Source organism: Berghia stephanieae, chromosome 15, assembly GCF_034508935.2.
Source record: "Berghia stephanieae isolate SIO BIC M18660-M18661 chromosome 15, UCSD_Bste_1.3, whole genome shotgun sequence".
Lineage (NCBI taxonomy): Eukaryota > Metazoa > Mollusca > Gastropoda > Nudibranchia > Aeolidiidae > Berghia > Berghia stephanieae.
Window position 1 is genome coordinate 24,066,741 of NC_088374.1, and position 24,000 is coordinate 24,090,740.

The following is a 24,000-nucleotide window of genomic DNA, read 5'->3' on the forward strand; positions in this document are numbered from 1 at the left end:
GATTCAATTTAGTAAATGTGTACTTATGAGTATTTGAAATGTGAGGTCTTTTGTTTTCATTGTAACTTGACGTACATCTATCCCATAGAAACAGAAATCATATGAGAATAAAGATGAAGTGTCAGAGAAATAATATAATACATAACAATAGTTAAAGATTATAACGCAAATGAATTACAAATGATTACATTTGATCATTTTGATGGAATTTTGACGGTACTGGCAGTAGCTCGTTGACCCCTGCTTACCAGGTAGTATGACCTCGTGACCGACTGTCGGTGAGAGCAATGTACTCTACAACTAAAATGCAAGCTATTTTCCACCGTTTATTATTGTTATTATTATTATTATTATTATTATTATTATTATTATTATTATTATTATTATTATTATTATTATTATTATTATTATTATTATTATTATTACATTATGGTGACTGATCTATGACCTAAGGATAACCTCTTGAACTTCAAGTTTAACTATCATTAAAATCACATTTCAATATCGGACTCACTCGACCAAAATACCGAGTTACCAAATTCTTCAAGTAGGGAGGTTATCAATAGTAGGGTAAATCAATCAAAACTGGGCCTCTCGAGATAGAAAGATAGAGAAAGAGAGAGAGAGAGAGAGAGAGAGAGAGAGGGGGGAGAGACAGAAATGGATAGAGAGATAAAAGGCGGTGTCTAATGTTTTTTAAAGTTCACTATAATAAAACTTACTACTGGATACTTTTTGTTTGTTAATGGTAAGCTTTAAAAAGTGTATCATTTATTAATATTCTATATATCTATCCATCTATCATTTATCTATATATATATATATATATTATATATAATATATATATATATATATATATATATATATATATATATATTGAATCGTGTTTGACACAAATATGGTACGAAAAGTGCTCGACATGTAGTAATGGAGCGAATTATTATTTTTAAAAATATTTACCACAATGTTTGAGACAGTCTACATTAATGTTTCAGGCTTAATTTGCCATCGTCAGGACTGAGTCTCAGACATTGTGGTAAATATTTTAAAAAATAATATATATATATATATATATATATATATAATATATATATATATATATATATATATATATATATATATATACCTATCTCTCTATCTATCTATCTCTTTATCTTTGTATCTATCTATCTATTCAAGTTCATGTTCAACGTCTTTTTTATTTGCAAAAGGCCTTCTACCCATCACTGCAGGTTTTATAGAATTATGTGGTGACTTTCTCCATCATTGTGTTATTGAGTTAAAAGATAAATGTTTAAAGGTTTTGATCGAATTTGTTGTTGTTGGTAAAATCTAGGATTTCTGGTGGGAGAGTGTTCCATTCCTTGATGGTTCTTGCGAAGAAACCGTTTTTATATGTGTTGTTTCTGTTCCAAGGACTCAACTATGCGGGGGGGGGGGGGGGGGGGGGGGGGGGGAGAGGTGGCACATGCGTGCCAATGTGCGCTTAGTGATATAACACTTGCTTCCAGATTAGAAGTCATTGGGTTCGAGCCTCATTCGGGGTATAGTTGAGTCCTTAGAAAAGGCTATTTCTACTCACATTTAGTCACCGTACTCAGGTGTAAAATGAGTTCCTGGCCGTTAACAGCGTTGTCTTTGTCAGAAAAAAAAATTGTACTATCGCCTAACAAGCGTCATTTCCTGCCCTAAATGTTAAATGTTGCTGTTGGCTAGACAGGGGCCCCAATCTAAAGCGCTTTGAGCACGTTTAGTGTATATTCCTATATAAAAGCTCATTTTCTCTTTTCAATGTGGCAGAGAAATTATGTTTACTTCAAACGTACCATTTTCGGCTTGTGGGAGAAATTTGACTCAAGCAAATTATTTATTTATTTATTCATTTATCCATTTATTTATGTATTTATTTATTTATTTATTTATATAATATACCCCCCCCCCCGTCACACTGCTCCCCCCTTCTCCCCCCGCCCTTCCCCCTTCTCCCCCTCCTTCCCCTCCCCCCCCCCCTCCCCCTTCCCCCTTCTCCCCCCCCTTCCCCTTCTCCCCTCTCTCCCCCTCCCCCTTTCCCCCTCCCTCTCCCCCTCTCCCTCCCCCTTCTCCCCCCCCTTCCCCCTTCCCCCCCCCTCCCCTCCCCCTTCCCCCGTCCCCCCCCCTTCCCCCTCTTCCTCCCTCCCCTTCCCCCCTTCCCCCGTCCCCCTTCCCCCTCCCCCCCTCCCCCTTCTCCCCCCTCCCCCTCTCCCCTCCCACCTTCCCCCTTCTCCCCCTCCCCTCTCCCCTCCCCTTCCCCTTCCCCCCCTCCCCCTCTCCCCTCCCCTTCCCCTTCCCCTCCCCCTCTCCCCTCTCCCCTCCCCCCTTCCCACTTCCCCCTTCCCCCTCCCCCCCCCGCCCCCTTCAAAAGAAAAAAGGAAAGAAAACGCGACTGTTTTAAAAGGGCTCAGGGTATCTTCCTGAAATTTTCACCACCAAATGATTTGAATATTGATGAAAAACTATGCGAAAAAAAAATGAAAAGATATCTCTCTGTCATTTCTAGTTGTTATGTTATTTCAATTGTTTATCGGACTAGGGGTCCCGATAGCTCAGTTGGTAGACCATTCGCTTCACATGCAAAGGGACTGAGATCGATCCCGGGTGCAGTCGAGATTTATATTTTCTTTCTTATCTCCCTGTCTACCCATCAGTGAATGGGTAGCTGGGTCTGTTAGATCTGGCGGAAAGTACTTTGCGATAAACTAGCGTCATGTCCAAAAGGTAGCAAGCAATTGCTATTGTCCGTGGGATAACCTCCGGTTCCATGGGCCGAATGGCTCTGAAATATTACCCCCCTCCCAAAAAAAAAAAAAAAAAAAAGATAGAAAAAGCACCCTGTATATTTGGTTATGATATAGTAATAGCAAATATTTTTCTTCAAATTTATGATCTACTGTTATGACACTCGCTTTCGAATCAGAAGAATGTATTTGTTGCTGTTCTGTTTGAGTTTGTGTTGGATGGGTGTGAAATCTTTGGGAAAATTCTGAAAATGGCTGGTCGGGAAAGGGTTAAAGAAAACTGATTATGTTTGCTGTTTTTTTTTCTAAAATGATTTTCTTTAATTTCTATAATTATATACAAGGAGGGGGGGGGGGGAGGTTGTCGACTGGTTAAGGCATTGCACAGTGACCCGGAAGGTCCCGGGTTCGAGCCCCGCTTGAGTCACTTTCATTTTTTTCCTTGGGCAAGATTATTAACACCCAATTAGCTCAATTGGACAGCATGGGTGATTCCTTCTGACATCAGACATCTGGTTTGATGGATTATCTATATTATACATAGGCCACGACATATTCTGACGATATATGTGACCCTCCGTCTCAAAACGGTATAATGTCGGGATGATTCAGACCTCAAAAAGTGAATTTAGAGATAGATTGATGAGAAATTTGACTTTAAAAGTTTTTGCAATGCAAGAAATAGTCTTTATACTCCACCATAAAGTACAGAAATTAAACCCAAGGTGGATATTTGTGGCTATGAATTCAATTTCCCTTACCGAGTGGATCCCGACATAATATCGCTTCGATACGGTGGGCCACATATTCTGATGTCCTGGCGGAAAGGAATTCTCTTTTTTTTCTTCTATCATTACAATTCTTTCTTTTTGGCTTATTTCATTTTTTTAAAATATATTTTTAGGAAATGAAAGGAGTTTCTATTCTACCACTCCTTCTGGCTGTGACCCATAGTCAAATGGATAAGGACTTCTGTGCAAAAAGATTCAGACCAAAACGGACCAATGACACCAGTAAGTTATTGACTCAATACTGTAGATTTATCATATAGATTTATGATGTAGATTTATGATGTAGATTTATGATGTAGATTTATGATATAGATTTATGATGTAGATTTATGATATAGATTTTTGATGTAGATTTATGATATAGATTTATGATGTAGATTTATGATGTAGATTTATCATATAGATTTATGATGTAGATTTATGATATAGATTTATGATGTAGATTTATGATATAGATTTATGATGTAGATTTATGATATAGATTTATGATGTAGATTTATGATGTAGATTTATGATATATATTTATGATGTAGATTTATGATATAGATTTATGATGTAGATTTATGATATAGATTTATGATGTAGATTTATGGTGTAGATTTATGATATATATTTATGATGTAGATTTATGATATAGATTTATGATGTAGATTTATGATATAGATTTATGTGGACAAAGATTGTCCTCCAGAGCCATTGGCCCCATGGAGCCGGAGTTTATCCCGGTTTCTATAGCGTGAAACGGACAATAGCAATTGTTTGCTATACTTTGGATATCAAAGCACTTTCCGCCAAATCTACCCATTCACTTCCGGTTGAGAGTGGGGGGGGGGGGGGCAGAAAAAAATCTCGACTGCACCCAGGGATTGATCTCGGTCTCTTAGCATGTGAAGCGAGTGTTCTACCAACTGAGCAATCATCATCATCATCATCATCATCATCATCATCATCATCATCATCATCATCATCATCATCATCATCGTCTTCGTCGTCGTAATCACAATCATTATAACCACCATCATCATCATCATCATCACCATCATCATCTTTCTCATCATCAAAATCATCATCGTCTTCATGATGATCATCATCATCATCATCATAATCATCATCATCATCATCATCATCATCATCATCATCATCATCATCATCATCATCGTCGTCATCATCATCATCATCATCATCATCATCATCATCATTATCATCATCATCACCACCATCATCAAGATTCAAATTAACAATATTACCTTCCAAAAAATACTTTTTTTTCAGTTGCTGTTCCTCCAGTTTACGATGACTTTTTCACGTCCATCGAATTTACCTGGGAGCCCCAGCCTGATCTCATCTCTATGGGTGTGTGGTATAGTCATGTAAGTCCCGTATTTTATGATTTTATTCAGTATCATCATTATCATCATCATCATCATCATTGCCTTTTTCACCCTGGGTCAGGATTTATGCCACAGACAAACAGTTTCCATCCTTCTCTATCCTGAGCTAACTTTTTTATCTCATTCCAGGTCTTACCACTTCTCTGTATATCAGCTTCTTTAATTCTTCTCCATGTTCCTCGTGGCCTTCCCCTTGATCTTCAGCCCTGAGGGTTCCAGTCCAATACTTTCTTTGTTCTAGTGGAGTCATTCTTCCTAAGCGTGTATCCAATCCACCTCCATCGTCTACTTCCTATTTCCTCTCCCACTGGCTTCTGCTGTGTTCTTTTCCATACTTGTTCTTTGTTTATTCTATCCATTCATTTTATTCTGAGTAGCTTACGCATGCACCTGTTTACGAAAATCTGTACCCTCCTTATACATGACTGTGATGCGTTCCAAGTTTCACATCCATGCAGTAGGACAACTTCACGTTTGAGTTGAAAAGTCTTTGCTTTAGCCGAAGGGAGATATCAATCCTTCGAGCTCCGTGTCCGTAAGGCATACCGTTGAAATTAGGTCTTGCTACCTGCAGACGAAGAGTTGGATTGGGCATTCCTGTTTAATCCCCGAGATATGGGTGCAGCCATTAGCGATGTTAAGAACGGAAACGCGTCATCGATAGTTGGCATATGTTCTGATATGGTGATGCATATTGGCCCCAGGGCACAGGCCTGGTTGGTGGAGGCAATGTCCAACGTCCTTGCAAAATTAAAGGTTCCACAAGTTGATAAGGCAGTTGCTATCCTAAAGCCAGGTAAACCGACAAAAAGGCTGACACACATTTACCGTTTTTGAGCTGATTATACAAACTTGTGGATCGTGTACTACTGAATAGATTGGGGCCTATTCTTGACTCAGTCCTGCCACCCAAGCAGGTGTGCTTCAGAAAAGGGAGGTACACAAGGGAACATGTCAATACCCGACTGTATAAAGCATATTGAAGAAGGGTACTAACAGAAACAAGAAAAAGATTCTGTATTTACAGACGGTCTGGTGCGAAAGACTTATGGTGTAGCTTGCAAAGATCATATGATGCAAAAAGACCTTGAAGTTGTTCTCTTCTTTCTAAGGAAAGACAATTCTATGTCGCCCTAAGAGACACCAGAAGCAAAGTCAGGAAACTGAGGAATACATACCCTCACGGATCTGTTTTGGCACCAATGTTGTTTAATTCATATTCGGTGTATATGGGTTCGCAGACTTACCTATCGGATCTATCCCGAAGGCAATACCCGGAAGGTAGAAAAACCTTATAGTCTGCTGAGAAAGCTGGCGAAAACAACTTGGGGTGCTGATCAAGCACTTCTGAGAATTCCTCCCGAGCACCATGCTATTCCACCATAGAGTATTGCATTCCAGAGTGGGGTAGGAGCAAGAAGGTTGATGTAAAACTGCGTAAGTCTGTGTTCATTGTGTCGGAATAGGAAGCAACAGTCCATAGAATACTGGGCCCGACAACGGCAGCAACCCGGCCCCCGATGTGAGGTGGGAGACGATTACAACTGGCTCCTTTACGAAATAGAAAGGGGAAGTGGGTAAACCACTTTCAAGCGCATAATGGACGGTGCCCTCGTTTCAAGCCAAAATAAGTCTCTGAAAGCCTTGTACTTGGTTTACCTGACTTCGGACAGGTTTGCGCACACGAGATGGAAGTCGATTTTGACGAATTCGTCTCCAGAGGGAACGGGGACGTAGTCTCCTTGAAACTTTGTAGAAGCCTTTCCAGGTTTCCGTACCAGCAAAATATGAAACTGGGTGCGCGAATTGTCTTTAGTCGAGAACGGCCTGACGACAGCGTCGCTTCATCAGTCGGGAGTCTCCACCTGTCCCACATGTACGAGTTGTAACAAAGAGTCCGAGACTGCAGAGTATCTAATCGAGCGATGAGTTATGACGGAGCATCCGAATGTTGCGAGAAATAGGCTTCAACAGTTGTGACGTCACTTCCCTCATAATGGCGCACAGTAACTTAGTAACTAGTCGTAAAACTATCGGAACAATGGCGGACGCCGTTATGAAATATTTCTCCGACGAGCATAAAAGTGTATCCAGAGGAGAAAATCATTATAAATCTGATCATATTTTGACTTTTATACATTCTGATCACATGGCATGCGAAAAAGTTCTAGCCGGCATGAAGAATATTAAGTACATATTTTCTTTAATTAGAACCAAGCGTCTCGTTGCTGGTCGGACGTGACATCAGACTATTGAATCCTATTTGCGGCCATGATAGATCATCATAAGATAGTAGTGTGACGCCATTAGAAACTGCTGCTGCGACCAATAAGCAGTAGAAACCAGCTGATTAATAGATATAAAGTGACTTTTCTTCTTTCTTATCTTTGCTTTTTTTCTCGGAAGGTCCTGGGTTTGAGTCCCGCCACGAGAGGCGCATAGTTGATTCCTGAAACAACGGCTTTGCTCATATTCTCTTACCATAGTCAGATTTTAATGAGCACACGGCCGTTAACAGCTTTGTCTCTGTCCGTCAAAAGATTAACATGTCTTGTTCAACGTGTTAAGTTTTGTTGTTGGCTGAGGACCCCATTGTAACGCGCTCTGAGGCTGTTTTTCTTTATTATTCTGCTGTACTCACCTACCTAGATGATCCTATTGCACTCTGATAATGATTGCGTTATCCTCGCAGCTCTCTCTCTCTCTCTCTCTCTCTCTCTCTCTCTCTATATATATATTATATATATATATATATATATATATATATATATATTTATGAGTGTTGGTGGGTACTTGTAGGTACGAGAGTACTCGATGACGTTGGTTAGAGCTAATATAAAATATAAATGGATTCACTCACTTATATGGCCGAAACACATGTTTCTGTGGCTTCCACCCACGTCTTCAGTCATGTTCGTAGAATGATTATTCCATTTGGGATCATTGTTAATATAATTTTATCTTAACTTCCGTTGTGATGTTGGTTTGGTGGGGATTGGTGTTGATGTATAGTGACATGTCGTAGTGTGTTCTCATTGCGTGTATGTGTATGTGTGCGTGTGTGTGTGCTTGTGTGTGTGTTGTGTGTTATGTATACATGTGTGTGTTTGAATTGTTGTGGAATGTGGTTGCGTGGGGGAGGGGAGGGGGAGGGAGGGGGAGGGGTTTTTTTGGGTAGAATAGGCCGGGTGGTGGGGGGGGGGGGAAGGGGGGGGGAAGGGGGGGGGGAGGGTTATTTAACCTTTTGTGTTTTGAGCTTGAATTTATTGGAGTGTCTGCACATTGTCATTAGTTCTGATCTTTTGTTTAAGGTATTATTGTTTCTGTGGTTGTGTAATAGTATTTCCAATTTCTCTGTCAGGCACAGGTTTCATTTCCTGGCAGCGCATCTGTCGGGGCTGCTTTGCCTGACAATCTCCCAGGGTATTGATGCTGCTTTATTGGTGTTTATTTGTTCCCAATAGTCCATTGCTAATTTGGTGAGTTTTGCTTTGCTTTCGTGTGTTATGGAGGCCTTGTTATTTTCTTGTTTTGAATGGGGGTTCTGTGCTGCCGATATATTAGGCTACGATGTTGTCCGCAATGGACCAAGAAAAAAAGGCCAATTTGACGTCACTATGGGTGCATACGACGGCGCTGAGGTGTGCAAACTAGTGGGCATCTACATCACGAACCAGATCAAGGACCAACTGCCAAAAAATGGACCAAGAGAAAAGGCCAATTACCACAAAATAGTCTACAAAGCCACCATAGCCACGGACAACAACGTAGCACAATATATCGGCAGCACAGAACCACCATTCAAAACAAGATACAACAATCACAAGGCCTCCATAACGCACGAAAGCAAAACAAAAAGCACCAAATTAACAATGCACTATTGGGAACAAATAAACACCAATATAACACCAACAAAAACCTGGGAGATTGTCAGACAAAGCAGCCCCTACAGATGCGATGCCAGAAAATGCAACCTGTGCTTGACAGAATAACTGGAAATACTATTACAGAACAAGAAACAATAATACTTTAAACAAAAGATCAGAACTAATGACAATGTGCAGACACTCCAATAAACTTAAGCTCAAAACACAAAAGGTTAAATAACCGTCCCTCTCCCCCTTCCCCCCCCCCCCCACCTCCCGGCCCTATTCTAACCAACAACCCCCTCCCCCCCCTTCCCCACGCAACCACATTCCACAACACATCAAACACACACATTATGTATACACCACACACAACACACTCACACACACGCACACATGCACATACACGCAATGAGAACACACTACAACAGGTCACTACATATCAACACCAATCCCCGCTAAACCAACATCACAACGGAAGTAAAGAAACAAGAATATCAACAATGATCCCAAATGGAATAATCATTCTACGGAAATAATATGCCGACTGAAGACGTGGATGGAAGCCACAGAAACATGTGTTTCGGCCATATAAGTGAGTGAATCCATTTATATTTTATATTTATGATTGTCGGTGTGTATTTGTAGGTACGAGAGTGCTCGATAACGTTGGTTAGAGCTAATATAAAATATGAATGGATTCACTCACTTATATGGCCGAAACACATGTTTCTGTGGCTTCTATCCACGTCTTCAGTCGGCATACTATGTCCGTACAGTGATTATTCCATCTTGGGGTCATAGTTGCTATTTTTGCATCTTTACTTCCGATTCTGTGAAGTCGTGGATAGAAGCCACAGAAACATGTGTTTCGACCATATAAGTGAGTGAATCCAGTCATGTTATATATATATATATATATATATATATATATATATATATATATATATATATATATATATATAACTCTCTCGTTTCATCTCTCGTTTCCTTTCTCTTTTTGTATCTCTCCTTCATATCTCTCTACTTTAGACGCATAACCTGCTGCAGAGAACGTACAAAAGCGGTGGCTATGACGAACGATTTCTTATGTTTCCAAAGAAGGACGAACTTCTGGCTATCATTTCCACATGTAAGTTGTTAAGTTAAAAAATGAGTAAAAATGACTTAATATAAAAATGACATAAAACAAAGTAAACTATTTTTTCGGACTTTAGTCGTCTTAAGGTAAACGTAGATGAAAAAGGGAAATTTATTATATTACATTTGCATTATGGCTAGTAAATACGAAAAAGAGGGTGAGTATGGTCAATTGTGTTAATTTATTATTATGCCTTGTTCAATCTTTATCAAGCCGTTTGCTTTATTCAAGAAATCTTGTTTATTGATTTATGCTCCATTATTTCATGGAGTTTGATTAGTATATTTTTTTCATTCATTGTGTCTTCAAGTTGTGTTATTAATTGCGGTGTTCTTCATTGGATTAATTCAAAGCGTTTAATCAATTGTATTATTCTCTCTAATTGTCTTATCCAACAGTTGCATACCATTTAGTTTATCGTATGTAATATACACACCGTTTTGATCAAACTACATGGTCCTTCCTTTAGGGGCTGCGTGGCTCAGCGGTAAGGTCTTTGCTTCATACCCAAAAGGTACAGAGTTCGATCACCCGCCGCAAGTCACTTTGCCCTAGCTCAGTTTTCGGCCCTGCATTGTGGCTGGCGCATGAGTTGTTCCTGTCTTCCCTTGGAATAGACCCTAGAGAAACATTTCCCCTATCGGATGAATAAAGTGAATTTTATTTCACTTATTTATTTATTTATTTTATTTATCTTTTATATTCAATTTGTTATATACAATATATATCATATCCGATGCATTCTGTTCTATTTGTTTCTGTGCAATGTCTTTACCCGATATCTTCAAAGCAATGACTCTTAAATAATATCTTAGTCTGAATATTGATATGCTGCTCAAAGCCACACAGCGTAGCGGCGGGGGATCGAACTCCGTGCTTTTCGGGTACGAAGCAAAGACCGCACTGCTATGCCACGCTGCCCCCTTCCCCCCCCCCCCCTATGTTTAGGTTTACTCTATCGGCATATATGGATATCTTTGACGTTAACGGCAGTGAATGTTTTGCGATTATTTTGGTGGCAACGATGCCAATATTAATGCGCCAGTATTTTGGTAACTTTTGGGCAACAAAAAGCAACAAATTACAGTCCTATCCGAAACGAAAAATGTGTGCCACACTTTTTTTTTTAGATTTATAGCAAAACAAACACATGTATTTCCGTATGTTATGAGTCGGATAAGTTTTTACTCCACATCTCTCGTTTTTGAAAATCCTACCATTTCTTGGTAAATACGTAATCGCTGAATAATGCTTTGAACGCATTGAATAAAAAACGATTACAGAATATTTTCGCACATCTGGTTAGTGTGAAATAAGGTTTTAAAAAAAAAACAGTTGATTGATAATTATAAATAATATTTTGGTGCCCATGAATACAAATCCTACGTTTGTAGTTTTGGGTCAAATTGACATTCAAGCAGAAGGAGAAAGATAGAAATTATGGTTAATAGAAGTATTAATATCGTACCATTTGGTTACAAAATATCTTTAAAGATTTATTTGGAGCGGGGGAAAAACGTATTCTTTCATTTCTTTCTATTAATTTAACTCGTTATATTTTTATCGTGCAATATCACATCGTGCAAGATCGTGTGTTATTGGGCACAATAAAAATAACTTGCTTAATAAATACAAAGAGATGAAAGAACTGTTTATTATTATTAAATGTGTTGGGCTCGATATATGTAAGTGATAAGGGTTCTCGTCTTGTTTCAAAAGTCAGGTTATTTTAAGGTTATTCAGTGGCACAATCGTTGATGATGGTTGATGATGGATATTTGTGGTCCCGACACCGTATCTTGGTTAAGTCGTCGTGGACGAGATGCCCAACTACATTCAGGTAGAATTGAATACCTTAATAAGGAGACCGACGAATATTACAAAAGTGTTAAGGACGACTAATAGACAATGAACCAGGATCTCTCTACATATCAGAAATTTCTGGATCAGATGAGGCCAAATTAATCCCTGAAGAACTAAGAAATACTGCAGTGACCTCCGTACTAAAGTCACAACAAGATCTTGACAGCTCAAAACTCTGGCCCAGGACCGCGACCAATGGAAACAATTAACAACATGGATGGAGAGAGCAGCAATATTTATCGACTATGACTGAATCACAATTCTCATCAAGTGGCATTCGGACTTCGAGCGTTGCTACTACTACTACAACTACTATTACTACTACTACTATTACTATTACAACAACTACTACTACTTCTACTACTACTACTACTATTACTACTACTACTATTACTATTACAACAACTACTACTACTTCTACTACTACTACTACTACTACTACTACTACTACTACTACTACTACTACTACTACTACTACTACTACTACTACTACTACTACTACTACTACTACTACTACTACTACTACTACTACTACTACTACTACTACTACTACTACTACTATTACTATTACAACAACTACTACTACTTCTACTACTACTACTACTACTACTACTACTACTACTACTACTACTACTACTACTACTACTACTACTACTACTACTATTACTATTACAACAACTACTACTACTTCTACTACTACAACTACTATTACTACTACTACTATTACTATTACAACAACAACTACTACTTCTACTATTACTACTACTACTACTACTACTACTACTACTACTACTACTACTACTACTACTACTACTATTACTACTACTACTATTACTATTACAACAACTACTACTACTTCTACTATTACTACTACTACTACTACTACTACTACTACTACTACTACTACTACTACTACTACTACTACTACTACTACTACTACTACTACTACTACCACTACTACTACTACTACTACCACTACTACTACTACTACTACTATTACTGCTGCTATAACTACAACTCATATTATTATTTCTACTACTACTACTACTACTACTACTACTACTACTACTACTACTACTACTACTACTACTACTACTACTACTACTACTACTATTACTACAACTAATATTATTATTACTACTACTACTACTAATACTACTACTACTACCACTACTACTACTACTACTACTACTACTACTACTACTACTACTACTACTACTACTACTACTACTACTACTACTACTACTACTACTACTACTATTACTACAACTAATATTATTATTACTACTACTACTACTAATACTACTACTACCACTACTACTACTACTACTACTACTACTACTACTACTACTACTACTACTACTACTACTACTACTACCACTACTACTACTACTACTACTACTTCTTCTTCTTCTAGGTTCCATGCCTGGTCCAGGCTTCGGATACTGCATGAATTATCTCTCTCCATTCCTCCCTGTCTCTTGCCTTTTCAAACAGCTCTTGGATTGTTAGGCTGGTGAAGCCCTTCAGTTGGTCTATGAGTGTTTTTCTTTGTCTCCCCGGGCGCGTTTACCAGGTATTTTTCCACAACTTGCCAGGTATTCATTCTTATCTTTCCTTACTATGTGTCCGAAAAAGGATAGTTGTCGATCCACTATTAAGGGCATTAGTTTCCTTTGTTGGTATGTTTGTTTTAGCACTTCTTCGTTCGTTTTGTGTGCAGTATACGATATTCTCTGCATCCTTCTCAAGCACCACATTTCAAAAGCTTCAATGTTCTTTTGTGTTTCTGCATTTGTAGTCCAGCTTTCGCATCCGTATAACAAGATTGGCCACACGTAGCACTTCAAGACTCGGAATCTAATCCCGAACGACATCTGTTTGTTTTTCAAAATGTTTCCCAGGTCCATGAAGGCCTGTTTGGCTTGAGTTATTCTTGCTCGTATGTCTCGGTTACATCTTCCATCTGTTGTCACTATTGAACCTAGGTATTTAAAACTTTCTACGTTGGTAAGTTGCTCGCCGTGAATCGTTATATTGCAGGTGTTGTTGTTTTCGGGGTTTTTCTGTATTACCATGCATTCCGTTTTGGTGATATTCACTTCCATTCCCTTGGCTTCACTATCTACTACCACTTTGTCAACAATCTTTTGAAGTTGGATTTCTGATGTTGCAATGAGTACCGTATCGTCTGCGTATCTTATATTATTTATGTTGTGACCTCCCACTTTTATTCCCTCCATATTATTTATGCCCCTCATGATTGTTTCTTGGTATAGATTAAACAGATCTGGTGAGGCAACACACCCTTGACGGACTCCTTTCTTAATAGGAATGGAATTTCCTGTAGAGTTTCCGATTTTGATAGATGCCTGCTGGGTGTAGTATAATGTTTGCATGAGTCTGAGGTCTTTCTCATCAGCGCCAATGGAGTGCAGTTGTTTTAGTATTTCTTCGTGGCGTACTCTATCAAAAGCTTTTTTGTAGTCGACAAAACAGAGGTATAGTGGGGTCTGAACCTGTATAGCTCTTTCACTTAAAACTACTACTACTACTACTACTACTACTACTACTACTTCTACTAATAGGCACTGTTACAATAATATGACATTAAAGTATTATTCTATATGGCCTGCTGGGGTGTTAAATGAAATATTCTGAAGCGTATTGAGCACAGATAATCCGTGAAATCGAGTAATCATCTCCGTGCCTACTAGCACATGAGGCGATGCAAGGGATCTCCACCTGATCCTGTCAGCAGATATCTTTGGGGCCATCTCAAGGGACAGACTTCTCTATTTTATGTCCCTCTCTACGTCACATTTCTAAATTAAATATCATTGGGGTGGCCTCGCGTATCTTTCCTTGGGGTGTCCATCGCAGAGCCCTTCTTACCACTGTCTCATCAGGAATAATAGAATAGGTCTAATAAGCAGCAATGCTAATATCAAAATAATATCTTTTTTAAATATTTGATCTCATATCTATTATCAACATGAAGTTAAAACCATTTCAGACGGCGGTGACCCAAAATGTGACGTGAGTCAGCTTCGCAATTCGGAAATATCTAAAGTCTTCGTTGTAGAAGATCCAACGAAACAGGAACTTCGTATTCCTGTGATGCAATGTAAGTATTTTCATTATCACTCTCATCACCGTTATCATCAATGTCATCATCATCATCATCATCATCATCATCATCATCATCATCATCATCATCATCATCATCATCATCATCCATTTTCATCACACATATCCACACAGACCACATATCCACACAGACCACATAGCCACACAGACCACATATCCACACAGACCACATATCCACACATATCAAATATCCACACAGACCACATATCCACACAGACCACATATCTACACAGACCACATATCCACACATACCGCATAGCCACACAGACCACATATCTACACAGACCACATATCCACACAGACCACATATCCACACAGACCACATATCCACACTGACCAAATATCCACACATACCACATATCCACACATACCAGATATCTACACATACCACATATCCACACAGACCACATATCCACACTGACCAAATATCCACACAGACCACATATCCACACAGACCATATATCTACACATACCAAATATCCACATAGACCACATATCCATACAGACCATATATCTACACATACCTCATATCCACACATACCACATATTCACACAGACCATATATCTACACATACCACATATCCACACAGACCACATATCCACACATACCACATATCCACACATACCACATAGCCACACAGACCACATATCCACACATACCACATATCCACACAGACCACATATCCACACTGACCAAATATCCACACAGACCACATATCCACACAGACCATATATCTACACATACCAAATATCCACATAGACTACATATCCACACAGACCATATATCTACACATACCACATATCCACACATACCACATAGGCACACAGACCACATATCCACACATACCACATATCCACACAGACCACATATCCACACTGACCAAATATCCACACAGACCACATATCCACGAAGACCATATATCTACACATACCACATATCCACACATACCACATATCCACACAGACCATATATCTACACATACCACATATCTACACATACCACATATCCACACAGACCACATATCAACACATACCACATATCCACACATACCACATATCCACACAGACCACATATCCACACATACCACATATCCACACAGACCACATATCCACACAGACCACATATCCACACAGACCACATATCCACACAGACCACATATCCACACAGACCACATATCCACACAGACCACATATCCACACAATACCACATAGCCACACAGACCACATTATCCACACAGACCACATATCCACACATACCACATATCCACACTGACCACATATCCAACACATACCACATATCCACAAGACCACATATCCACACAGACCACATATCCAAACATACCACATACCACATTTCCACACATACCACATATCCACACATACCACATATCCACAAAGACCACATATCCACACAGACCACATTTCCACACATACCACATATCCACACATACCACATATCCTCACAGACCACATATCCACACATACCACATATCCACACAGACCACATATCCCCACAGACCACATATCCACACATACCATATATCCACACGTACCACATATCCACAAATACCACATATCCACACATACCACATAGCCACACAGACCACATATCCACACAGACCACATATCCACACATACCACATATCCACACTGACCAATATCCCACAGACCACATATCCACACAGACCATATATCTACACATACCAATATCCACATGACCACATATCCACACAGACCATATATCTACACATACCACATATCTACACATACCACATATTCACACAGACCATATATCTACACATACCACATATCCACACAGACCATATCCACACATACACATATCCACACATACCACATAGCCACACAGACCACATATCCACACATACCACATATCCACACAGACCACATATCCACACTGACCAAATATCCACACAGACCACATATCCACACAGACCATATATCTACATATACCAAATATCCACATAGACCACATATCCACACAGACCATATATCTACACATACCACATATCCACACATACCACATATCCACACAGACCATATATCTACACATACCACATATCTACACATACCACATATCCACACAGACCACATATCAACACATACCACATATCCACACATACCACATAGCCACACAGACCACATATCTACACATACCACATATCCACACAGACCACATATCCACACAGACCACATATCCACACAGACCACATATCCACACAGACCACATATCCACACAGACCACATATCCACACATACCACATAGCCACACAGACCACATATCCACACAGACCACATATCCACACATACCACATATCCACACTGACCACATATCCACACATACCACATATCCACAGAGACCACATATCCACACAGACCACATATCCACACATACCACATACCACATTTCCACACATACCACATATCCACACATACCACATATCCACACAGACCACATATCCACACATACCACATAGCCACACTGACCACATATCCACACATACCACATATCCACAGAGACCACATATCCACACAGACCACATATCCAAACATACCACATACCACATTTCCACACATACCACATATCCACACATACCACATATCCACACAGACCACATATCCACACATACCACATATCCACACTGACCACATATCCACACATACCACATACCACATTTCCACACATACCACATATCCACACATACCACATATCCACATAGACCACATATCCACACATACCACATATCCACACTGACCACATATCCACACATACCCCATATCCACAGAGACCACATATCCACACAGACCACATATCCAAACATACCACATACCACATTTCCACACATACCACATATCCACACATACCACATATCCACACAGACCACATATCCACACATACCACATAGCCACACAGACCACATAGCCACACAGACCACATAGCCACACAGACCACATAGCCGCTCAGACAACATAGCCACACAGACCACATAGCCACACAGACCACATAGCCGCACAGACCACATATCCACACAGACCATATATCTACACATACCACATATCCACACAGACCACATATCCACACATACCATATATCCACACAGACCACATATCCACACAGACCACATAGCCACACATACCACATATCCACACAGACAACTTATCCACACATACCACATATCCACACAGACCACATATCCACACAGACCACATATCCACACAGACCACATATCCACACAGACCACATAGCTACACATACCACATAGCCACACAGACCACATAGCCACACAGACCACATAGCCGCTCAGACAACATAGCCACACAGACCACATAGCCACACAGACCACATAGCCGCACAGACCACATATCCACACAGACCACATATCCACACAGACCACATATCCACACAGACCACATATCCACACATACCACATACCACCTAGCCACACATACCACTTAGTCACACAAAACACATAGCCACACAGAACCCATAGACACATAGCCGCACAGACCACATAGCCACACAGACTACATAGCCACACAGACCACATAGCCGCACAAACCACATAGCCACACAGACCACATAGCCGCACAGATCACATAGCCGCACATACCACATAGCCACACATACCACATACCACCTAGCCGCACATACCACATAGTCACACACCACATAGCCGCACAGACCACATAGCCGCACAGACCACATAGCCACACAGACCACATAGCCACACAGACCACATAGCCACACAGACCACATAGCCACACAGACCACATAGCCGCACAGACCACATAGCCACACAGACCACATAGCCACACAGACCACATAGCCACACAGACCACATAGCCACACAGACCACATAGCCACCCAGACCACATAGCCACACAGACCACATAGCCACACAGACCACATAGTCACACAGACCACATAGGCGCACAGACCACATAGTCACACAGACCACATAGCCACACAGACCACATAGCCACACAGACCACATAGTCACACAGACCACATAGCCACCCAGACCACATAGCCACACAGACCACATAGCCACACAGACCACATAGCCACACAGACCACATAGCCACACAGACCACATAGCCACACAGACCACATAGCCACACAGACCACATAGTCACACAGACCACATAGGCGCACAGACCATATAGCTACACAAATATTGAAATACAACCCTTGATGTTATATACATTTTCAGATATGATTCCCAGCACCCATAGAACACCGCCTATTTACATCGGAAAAACAACTATAAGAGGTAAGATTGAGGAATAGAATCACATTATAATTTGTTCATTACTTTGGTTTTAATTTTTGTTTGTTTGTGTTTTTGTTTTTGTTTTTTGTTTTTCCCCAAATTTCACACCCACGCAAGACAATTTTTTTTTTCTTACGCAAACAGAACAGCAACAAACACATCCTTAGCATAATATTGATCAGCAAAATGAACTCTACAACACAGTATCATGTTTTAATAGATAATATGAAACATTTTTATCTAAATTGTGTGATTTACAAAAGAATTCTGAATGATAAAAGTGCTGGTTGACGATTTACCTATGGTAGGTAAGGAGAGGGTTAAAGTAAACACGAAATATTTTATATGTATTGGATTGTCAAGTTAAAATATTATAGGTAAATATGTGTGTGTTTGTGTTTGTGTGTATGTGTGTGTGTGTGTTCGTGGAAGGGAAGAGAAAGGGAGTGATAGAGAGAGAGAGAGAGAGAGAGAGAGAGAGAGAGAGAGAGAGAGAGAGAGAGAGAGAGAGAATGAACAATGAGATGAAATAATGAGATGAATTGTAAACCATCTCGGATATCGGACCTTAATATATTTACACGTCGCTTGCTACCCTTTGGATAGGACGTGAGTTTATCGCAAAGTACTTCCACCAGATCAAACAGACCAAGCTAGCCAATCACTGCTGGGTGGTCGGTGGGGTAGGGGGTCGGATAAAATATCGACTTTACCAAGGATCAATCTAAGTCCCTTTGTTTGTGAAGCGAGCGATCTACCAACTGGTGGGCTATCACTCACTCAATCCTCTCCGGGCCTGCTGGCAGCTAATGCGATGCAGGGGATCTCCACCTGGTCTTGTCAGCAACTATTGTTGGGCGTCATCTCGAGGGACATTCTGGTGTAGGTTCCTCTCTACGGTACGTCTCCAAGTCTCCTTGGATCGGCCCCGCTTCCTCTTTCCTTGGAGTGTCCATCGTAGTAAAGTCATCAGGTCTGCCATAGACATTCCCCAACAATTGCCATCGTCTCCTTTTAATCAGACTCTCCAGAGACTCAACTTCAGCTCTCGTTCTCAGGTCATCATTGGAGATTGTGTCTTCTATAACTAGAAAAATAATTGTGTCAGTGCTTGACATAATCAGCCGGAAGGTTAAAATTTTGGATTTGCAATTTTTGGAATATTCTGAAAGAATATGCTCTCCAGAGCATTTTAATCTTTATTTGAAGTAAATCGGGTGATTTTCATGAAGTTATGGTCAGGTGTATGGGAAAGGTATCCAGCAACTTTTCTCAAATTTCATGCTTTTCCAACTTGACTAGCTGTAGAAAGTATTTAGAAGTGAGGTTAAGCTTTGATATTTCCTGAAGATGTACAAAAAGGTTCGATTTAATAATATATGACAAAAGCTCATTTTGGAGAAAAAAATTGGCCTTTTAACTAAATTTGGCAACATCTCAGTTCAAACCCTTTCACCATACGACTGATTATGTCATTCACTGTAACAATCAATGTTTTAGGTATACCTGCTCAAGAATGGTTTGTGTGTAGTCATGATCAACTAAATATCACTTGGGTTAGCCACATCTACTTCTCTGATGGTAAGTACATTGATGTGTTGATGTTAACATTTACGAGTCTACCAATCATGTATTTAATGGTAATAATAATGATGATGATGATGATGATGATGATGATGATGATGATGATGATGATGATGATGATGATGGTGATGATGATGATGATGATTATAATATAGAAGAAAATCGACCTCTTTCTTCTTCTTCTTCTTCTTCTTCTTCTTCTTCTTCTTCTTCTTCTTCTTCTTCTTCTTCTTCTCCTCCTCCTCCCCCTCCTCCTCCTTCTCCTCCTCCTAATGCTTTTTCTTCCTCTTCTTCTTTATAATGTGTAGTGCGCTGTGCAGTCAGCTGTGTTTCTGTGCTCTTCAGTTTATCATTATTTTTAGCTGATTCCAGGAACTTTCTTATTTGGATTTTTACATCATTGTGACTGTGATCACGTGCTGTATATTTTAAAATTAATTTTAGACAGTTTTAACAGAGAATTTTTAAGCAATCTACAAATATTTTCATCATGTATAGTCAACCACCAGTTTTTAATGTGTTTTATCTTATCGCCATAATTGTAGTCACTGCGCTTTCCCTACCTCACCACCATTATTATAATAGCAACAATAAAAACAAAACGCGAGGCAATAGAGGAAGACAAAGAAAACAAAAGAAAACAAAAGTTGAAATTGGCCATCGACCCCCCTCAAACACTGGCCAGCGTCCCCATTTCGAAACAATCTAACATTACTGAGCACTTTTTATCCCATCCCTATTTTAACCCCCGTCCACCACCAACGCCGACAGCTGAGGTGAACGCTATTTTAAACACACCGACCAAGACAAACAATTCATCGGTTGACCCCCCACAAATTTCAGTCACCGAAACTAATAATAGGAAACTCGGAAGTAATAAATTAAACACCAGCCCTAACGACTAAATATATGAAAGTCATGCTACTGAACGCACAGTCAGTTCGAAACAAGACAACAATAATGAACGACATGGTGACGGAGTCCGAGACTGATATAGCGTTTTTACGGAGTCATGGCTGCGCGAGTGGAGATGAGGTCATAATCTCAAATTTAACCCCTCCGGGATATAAGCATTTTTCTGCTTGCCGTAGGAGTGGAAGGGGCCGAGGAATTTTTATCCTCCACAAAGAAGACTTGAAGGTGGAGATGAAAGTCCAATACAATTACAAAACTTTTGAATGCTGTGAAGTTAACATCAAGACAAGACAGCAAAACTGCAATTTTATCTGCATATACCGTCCACCGCCTAATAAGAAAAATAAAACAACAACAAATGAATTCATAACAGAAATGAACAACTTATTAAATGTACAAATAAGGAACCCCACATTACCAATAATATTAGGGGATTTCAACATGCACTACGACAACCCATCAAGTCCCGAAGTGAAAACAATTACATCACTATTGGCTTCACACTGCCTTCACCAACTGATTGATAAACCAACGCATCGTCTAAACCACATTCGTGACTGGCTTGTCACAAATGACAAATCAAAAATATCAAATATTCACGTGACGGATCATTTCGTCATCGCTTTCGTTGTCAATTTGACACGCCCACTCTCTATAAGACGAAAGATTACATCTAGAAATTTTAGAAACATCGACAAGGACAGTCTGGAGAGAGAAATATCAGAGTGTTTTACAGACTGCAATCCAATACGATGAGAAGCTCTCTGAGCTCTTAGAGCGCCATGCCCCAACAACAACAAGGATAGTCACGAATCGACCATCGGCCCCGTGGATGACAATTGCTATAAAAGAGGCAAAATCCGAAGAAAAGACGTGCAGAACGACGATGGAGATTAACCAGTCTTTCCATACATAAAGATTTATACAGGGAATCAAGTCAAAAAATACGCACGCTGATTACCAATGCAAAGCATGCTTATTTGAATGATAAAATCTCCAATTGTCCAACAACAAAGATAGTATACTGTATAACAAAATCAATAACCGGAAAAAAAAGATTGATTGCGTTTTCCCTAATACTGTCCCAGAAAAAGATCTTCCAAATTAATTTGGTTCCTATTTCCAAAACAAAGTGTCCGATATAAGACAACACCTTGACCAAAGTTCCGCGTCTCCGCCAAAATTTGAATCATACAATGGCAAGGATTCGTTTAATAAATTTACCCCAGTGACTGAAGAAAAAATCAGGAAAATCATAATATCTTCTCCCCCTAAAACATGTTGCCTCGACCCAATCCCCACCTCACTATTACTTGAATATATGGATACGCTCATCCCCACTATCACTAAAATAATCAACGACTCTTTACAATCGGGAACAGTCCCCGATCCTTTCAAGCACGCCATCGTTACTCCTCTTCTGAAAAAGGCGAATCTGTCACCAGAGAATCTTAAAAACTTATACCAGTTTCCAATTTACCGTTTATTTCGAAAATCTTGAAAAAGGCTGTCGCAGCCCAACTGAACGATCATTTGGCAAACTACAACTTATATGAAAAAATTAATCAGCTTATAGGCAACATCACAGCACTGAAACTGCCTTACTAAAAATTCAAAACGACCTGTTGTGTGAGGCTGACATGGGTAAAGTTTCGTTCTGGCCCTCCTAGATCTAAATGCGGCGTTCGACACGATAGACCAGTCGATTCTAGTCGAGCGTCTCTCCAAAACGTTTGGATTGTATTGAATAGTGTTAAAATGGTTCGAGTCCTACCTTATCGGCCGCACACAAACAATTCAAGTAAAAGGAATAAAATCAGATATTTTTAAGGTTGACTTTGGTGTGCCCCAGGGATCTGTTCTGGGTCACATTCTCTACACTTTATACACACGACCATTGGGAGGTGTTATAAGTCATCACGGTGTCACGTACCATATGTACGCTGATGACACCCAGCTCTACCAATCCGCAAAACCAAGCGAAATTAAAGGGTTACTGAAATCGATGAAGAACTGCATTGAAGATGTGAAGAACTGGATGGTAGCTAATAAACTGAAAATGAACGATGAGAAAACAGAACTCCTATTATGTAATCTTAAAAATAACATTTGTGAACAAGACCTTTCTATTTGTATCGATGATATGAAAATAACGTCTTCTGAAAACGCCAGATACCTGGGAATTTATTTCCGCAGTGACCTGTCCATGGAATATCATGCGACACAACTTTGC

The 24,000-nt window shown here is 39.8% G+C and overlaps 2 protein-coding genes across 4 annotated transcripts in view; both read left to right on the forward strand.

Moving 5' to 3' along the window:
* LOC144960241 (NXPE family member 4-like) overlaps nucleotides 1-24,000 on the forward strand; it is a 384,922-nt gene that overhangs the window by 75,712 nt on the left and 285,210 nt on the right. The gene's annotated exons all lie outside the window — the stretch shown is intronic.
* LOC144960520 (uncharacterized) overlaps nucleotides 652-24,000 on the forward strand; it is a 33,840-nt gene continuing 10,491 nt past the window's right edge. Inside the window, exons 1-7 of one of the 2 annotated variants that reach the window (XM_078893703.1) lie at nucleotides 652-748; nucleotides 3,679-3,787; nucleotides 4,838-4,935; nucleotides 9,855-9,954; nucleotides 14,843-14,953; nucleotides 19,209-19,268; nucleotides 20,769-20,849. In XM_078893703.1, coding sequence (XP_078749829.1) covers nucleotides 746-748; nucleotides 3,679-3,787; nucleotides 4,838-4,935; nucleotides 9,855-9,954; nucleotides 14,843-14,953; nucleotides 19,209-19,268; nucleotides 20,769-20,849 — 562 coding nt within the window. In that variant the 5' untranslated portion in view covers nucleotides 652-745. The remainder of the gene's footprint in view (nucleotides 749-3,678; nucleotides 3,788-4,837; nucleotides 4,936-9,854; nucleotides 9,955-14,842; nucleotides 14,954-19,208; nucleotides 19,269-20,768; nucleotides 20,850-24,000) is intronic. The other variant, XM_078893702.1, reaches the window with a different exon arrangement.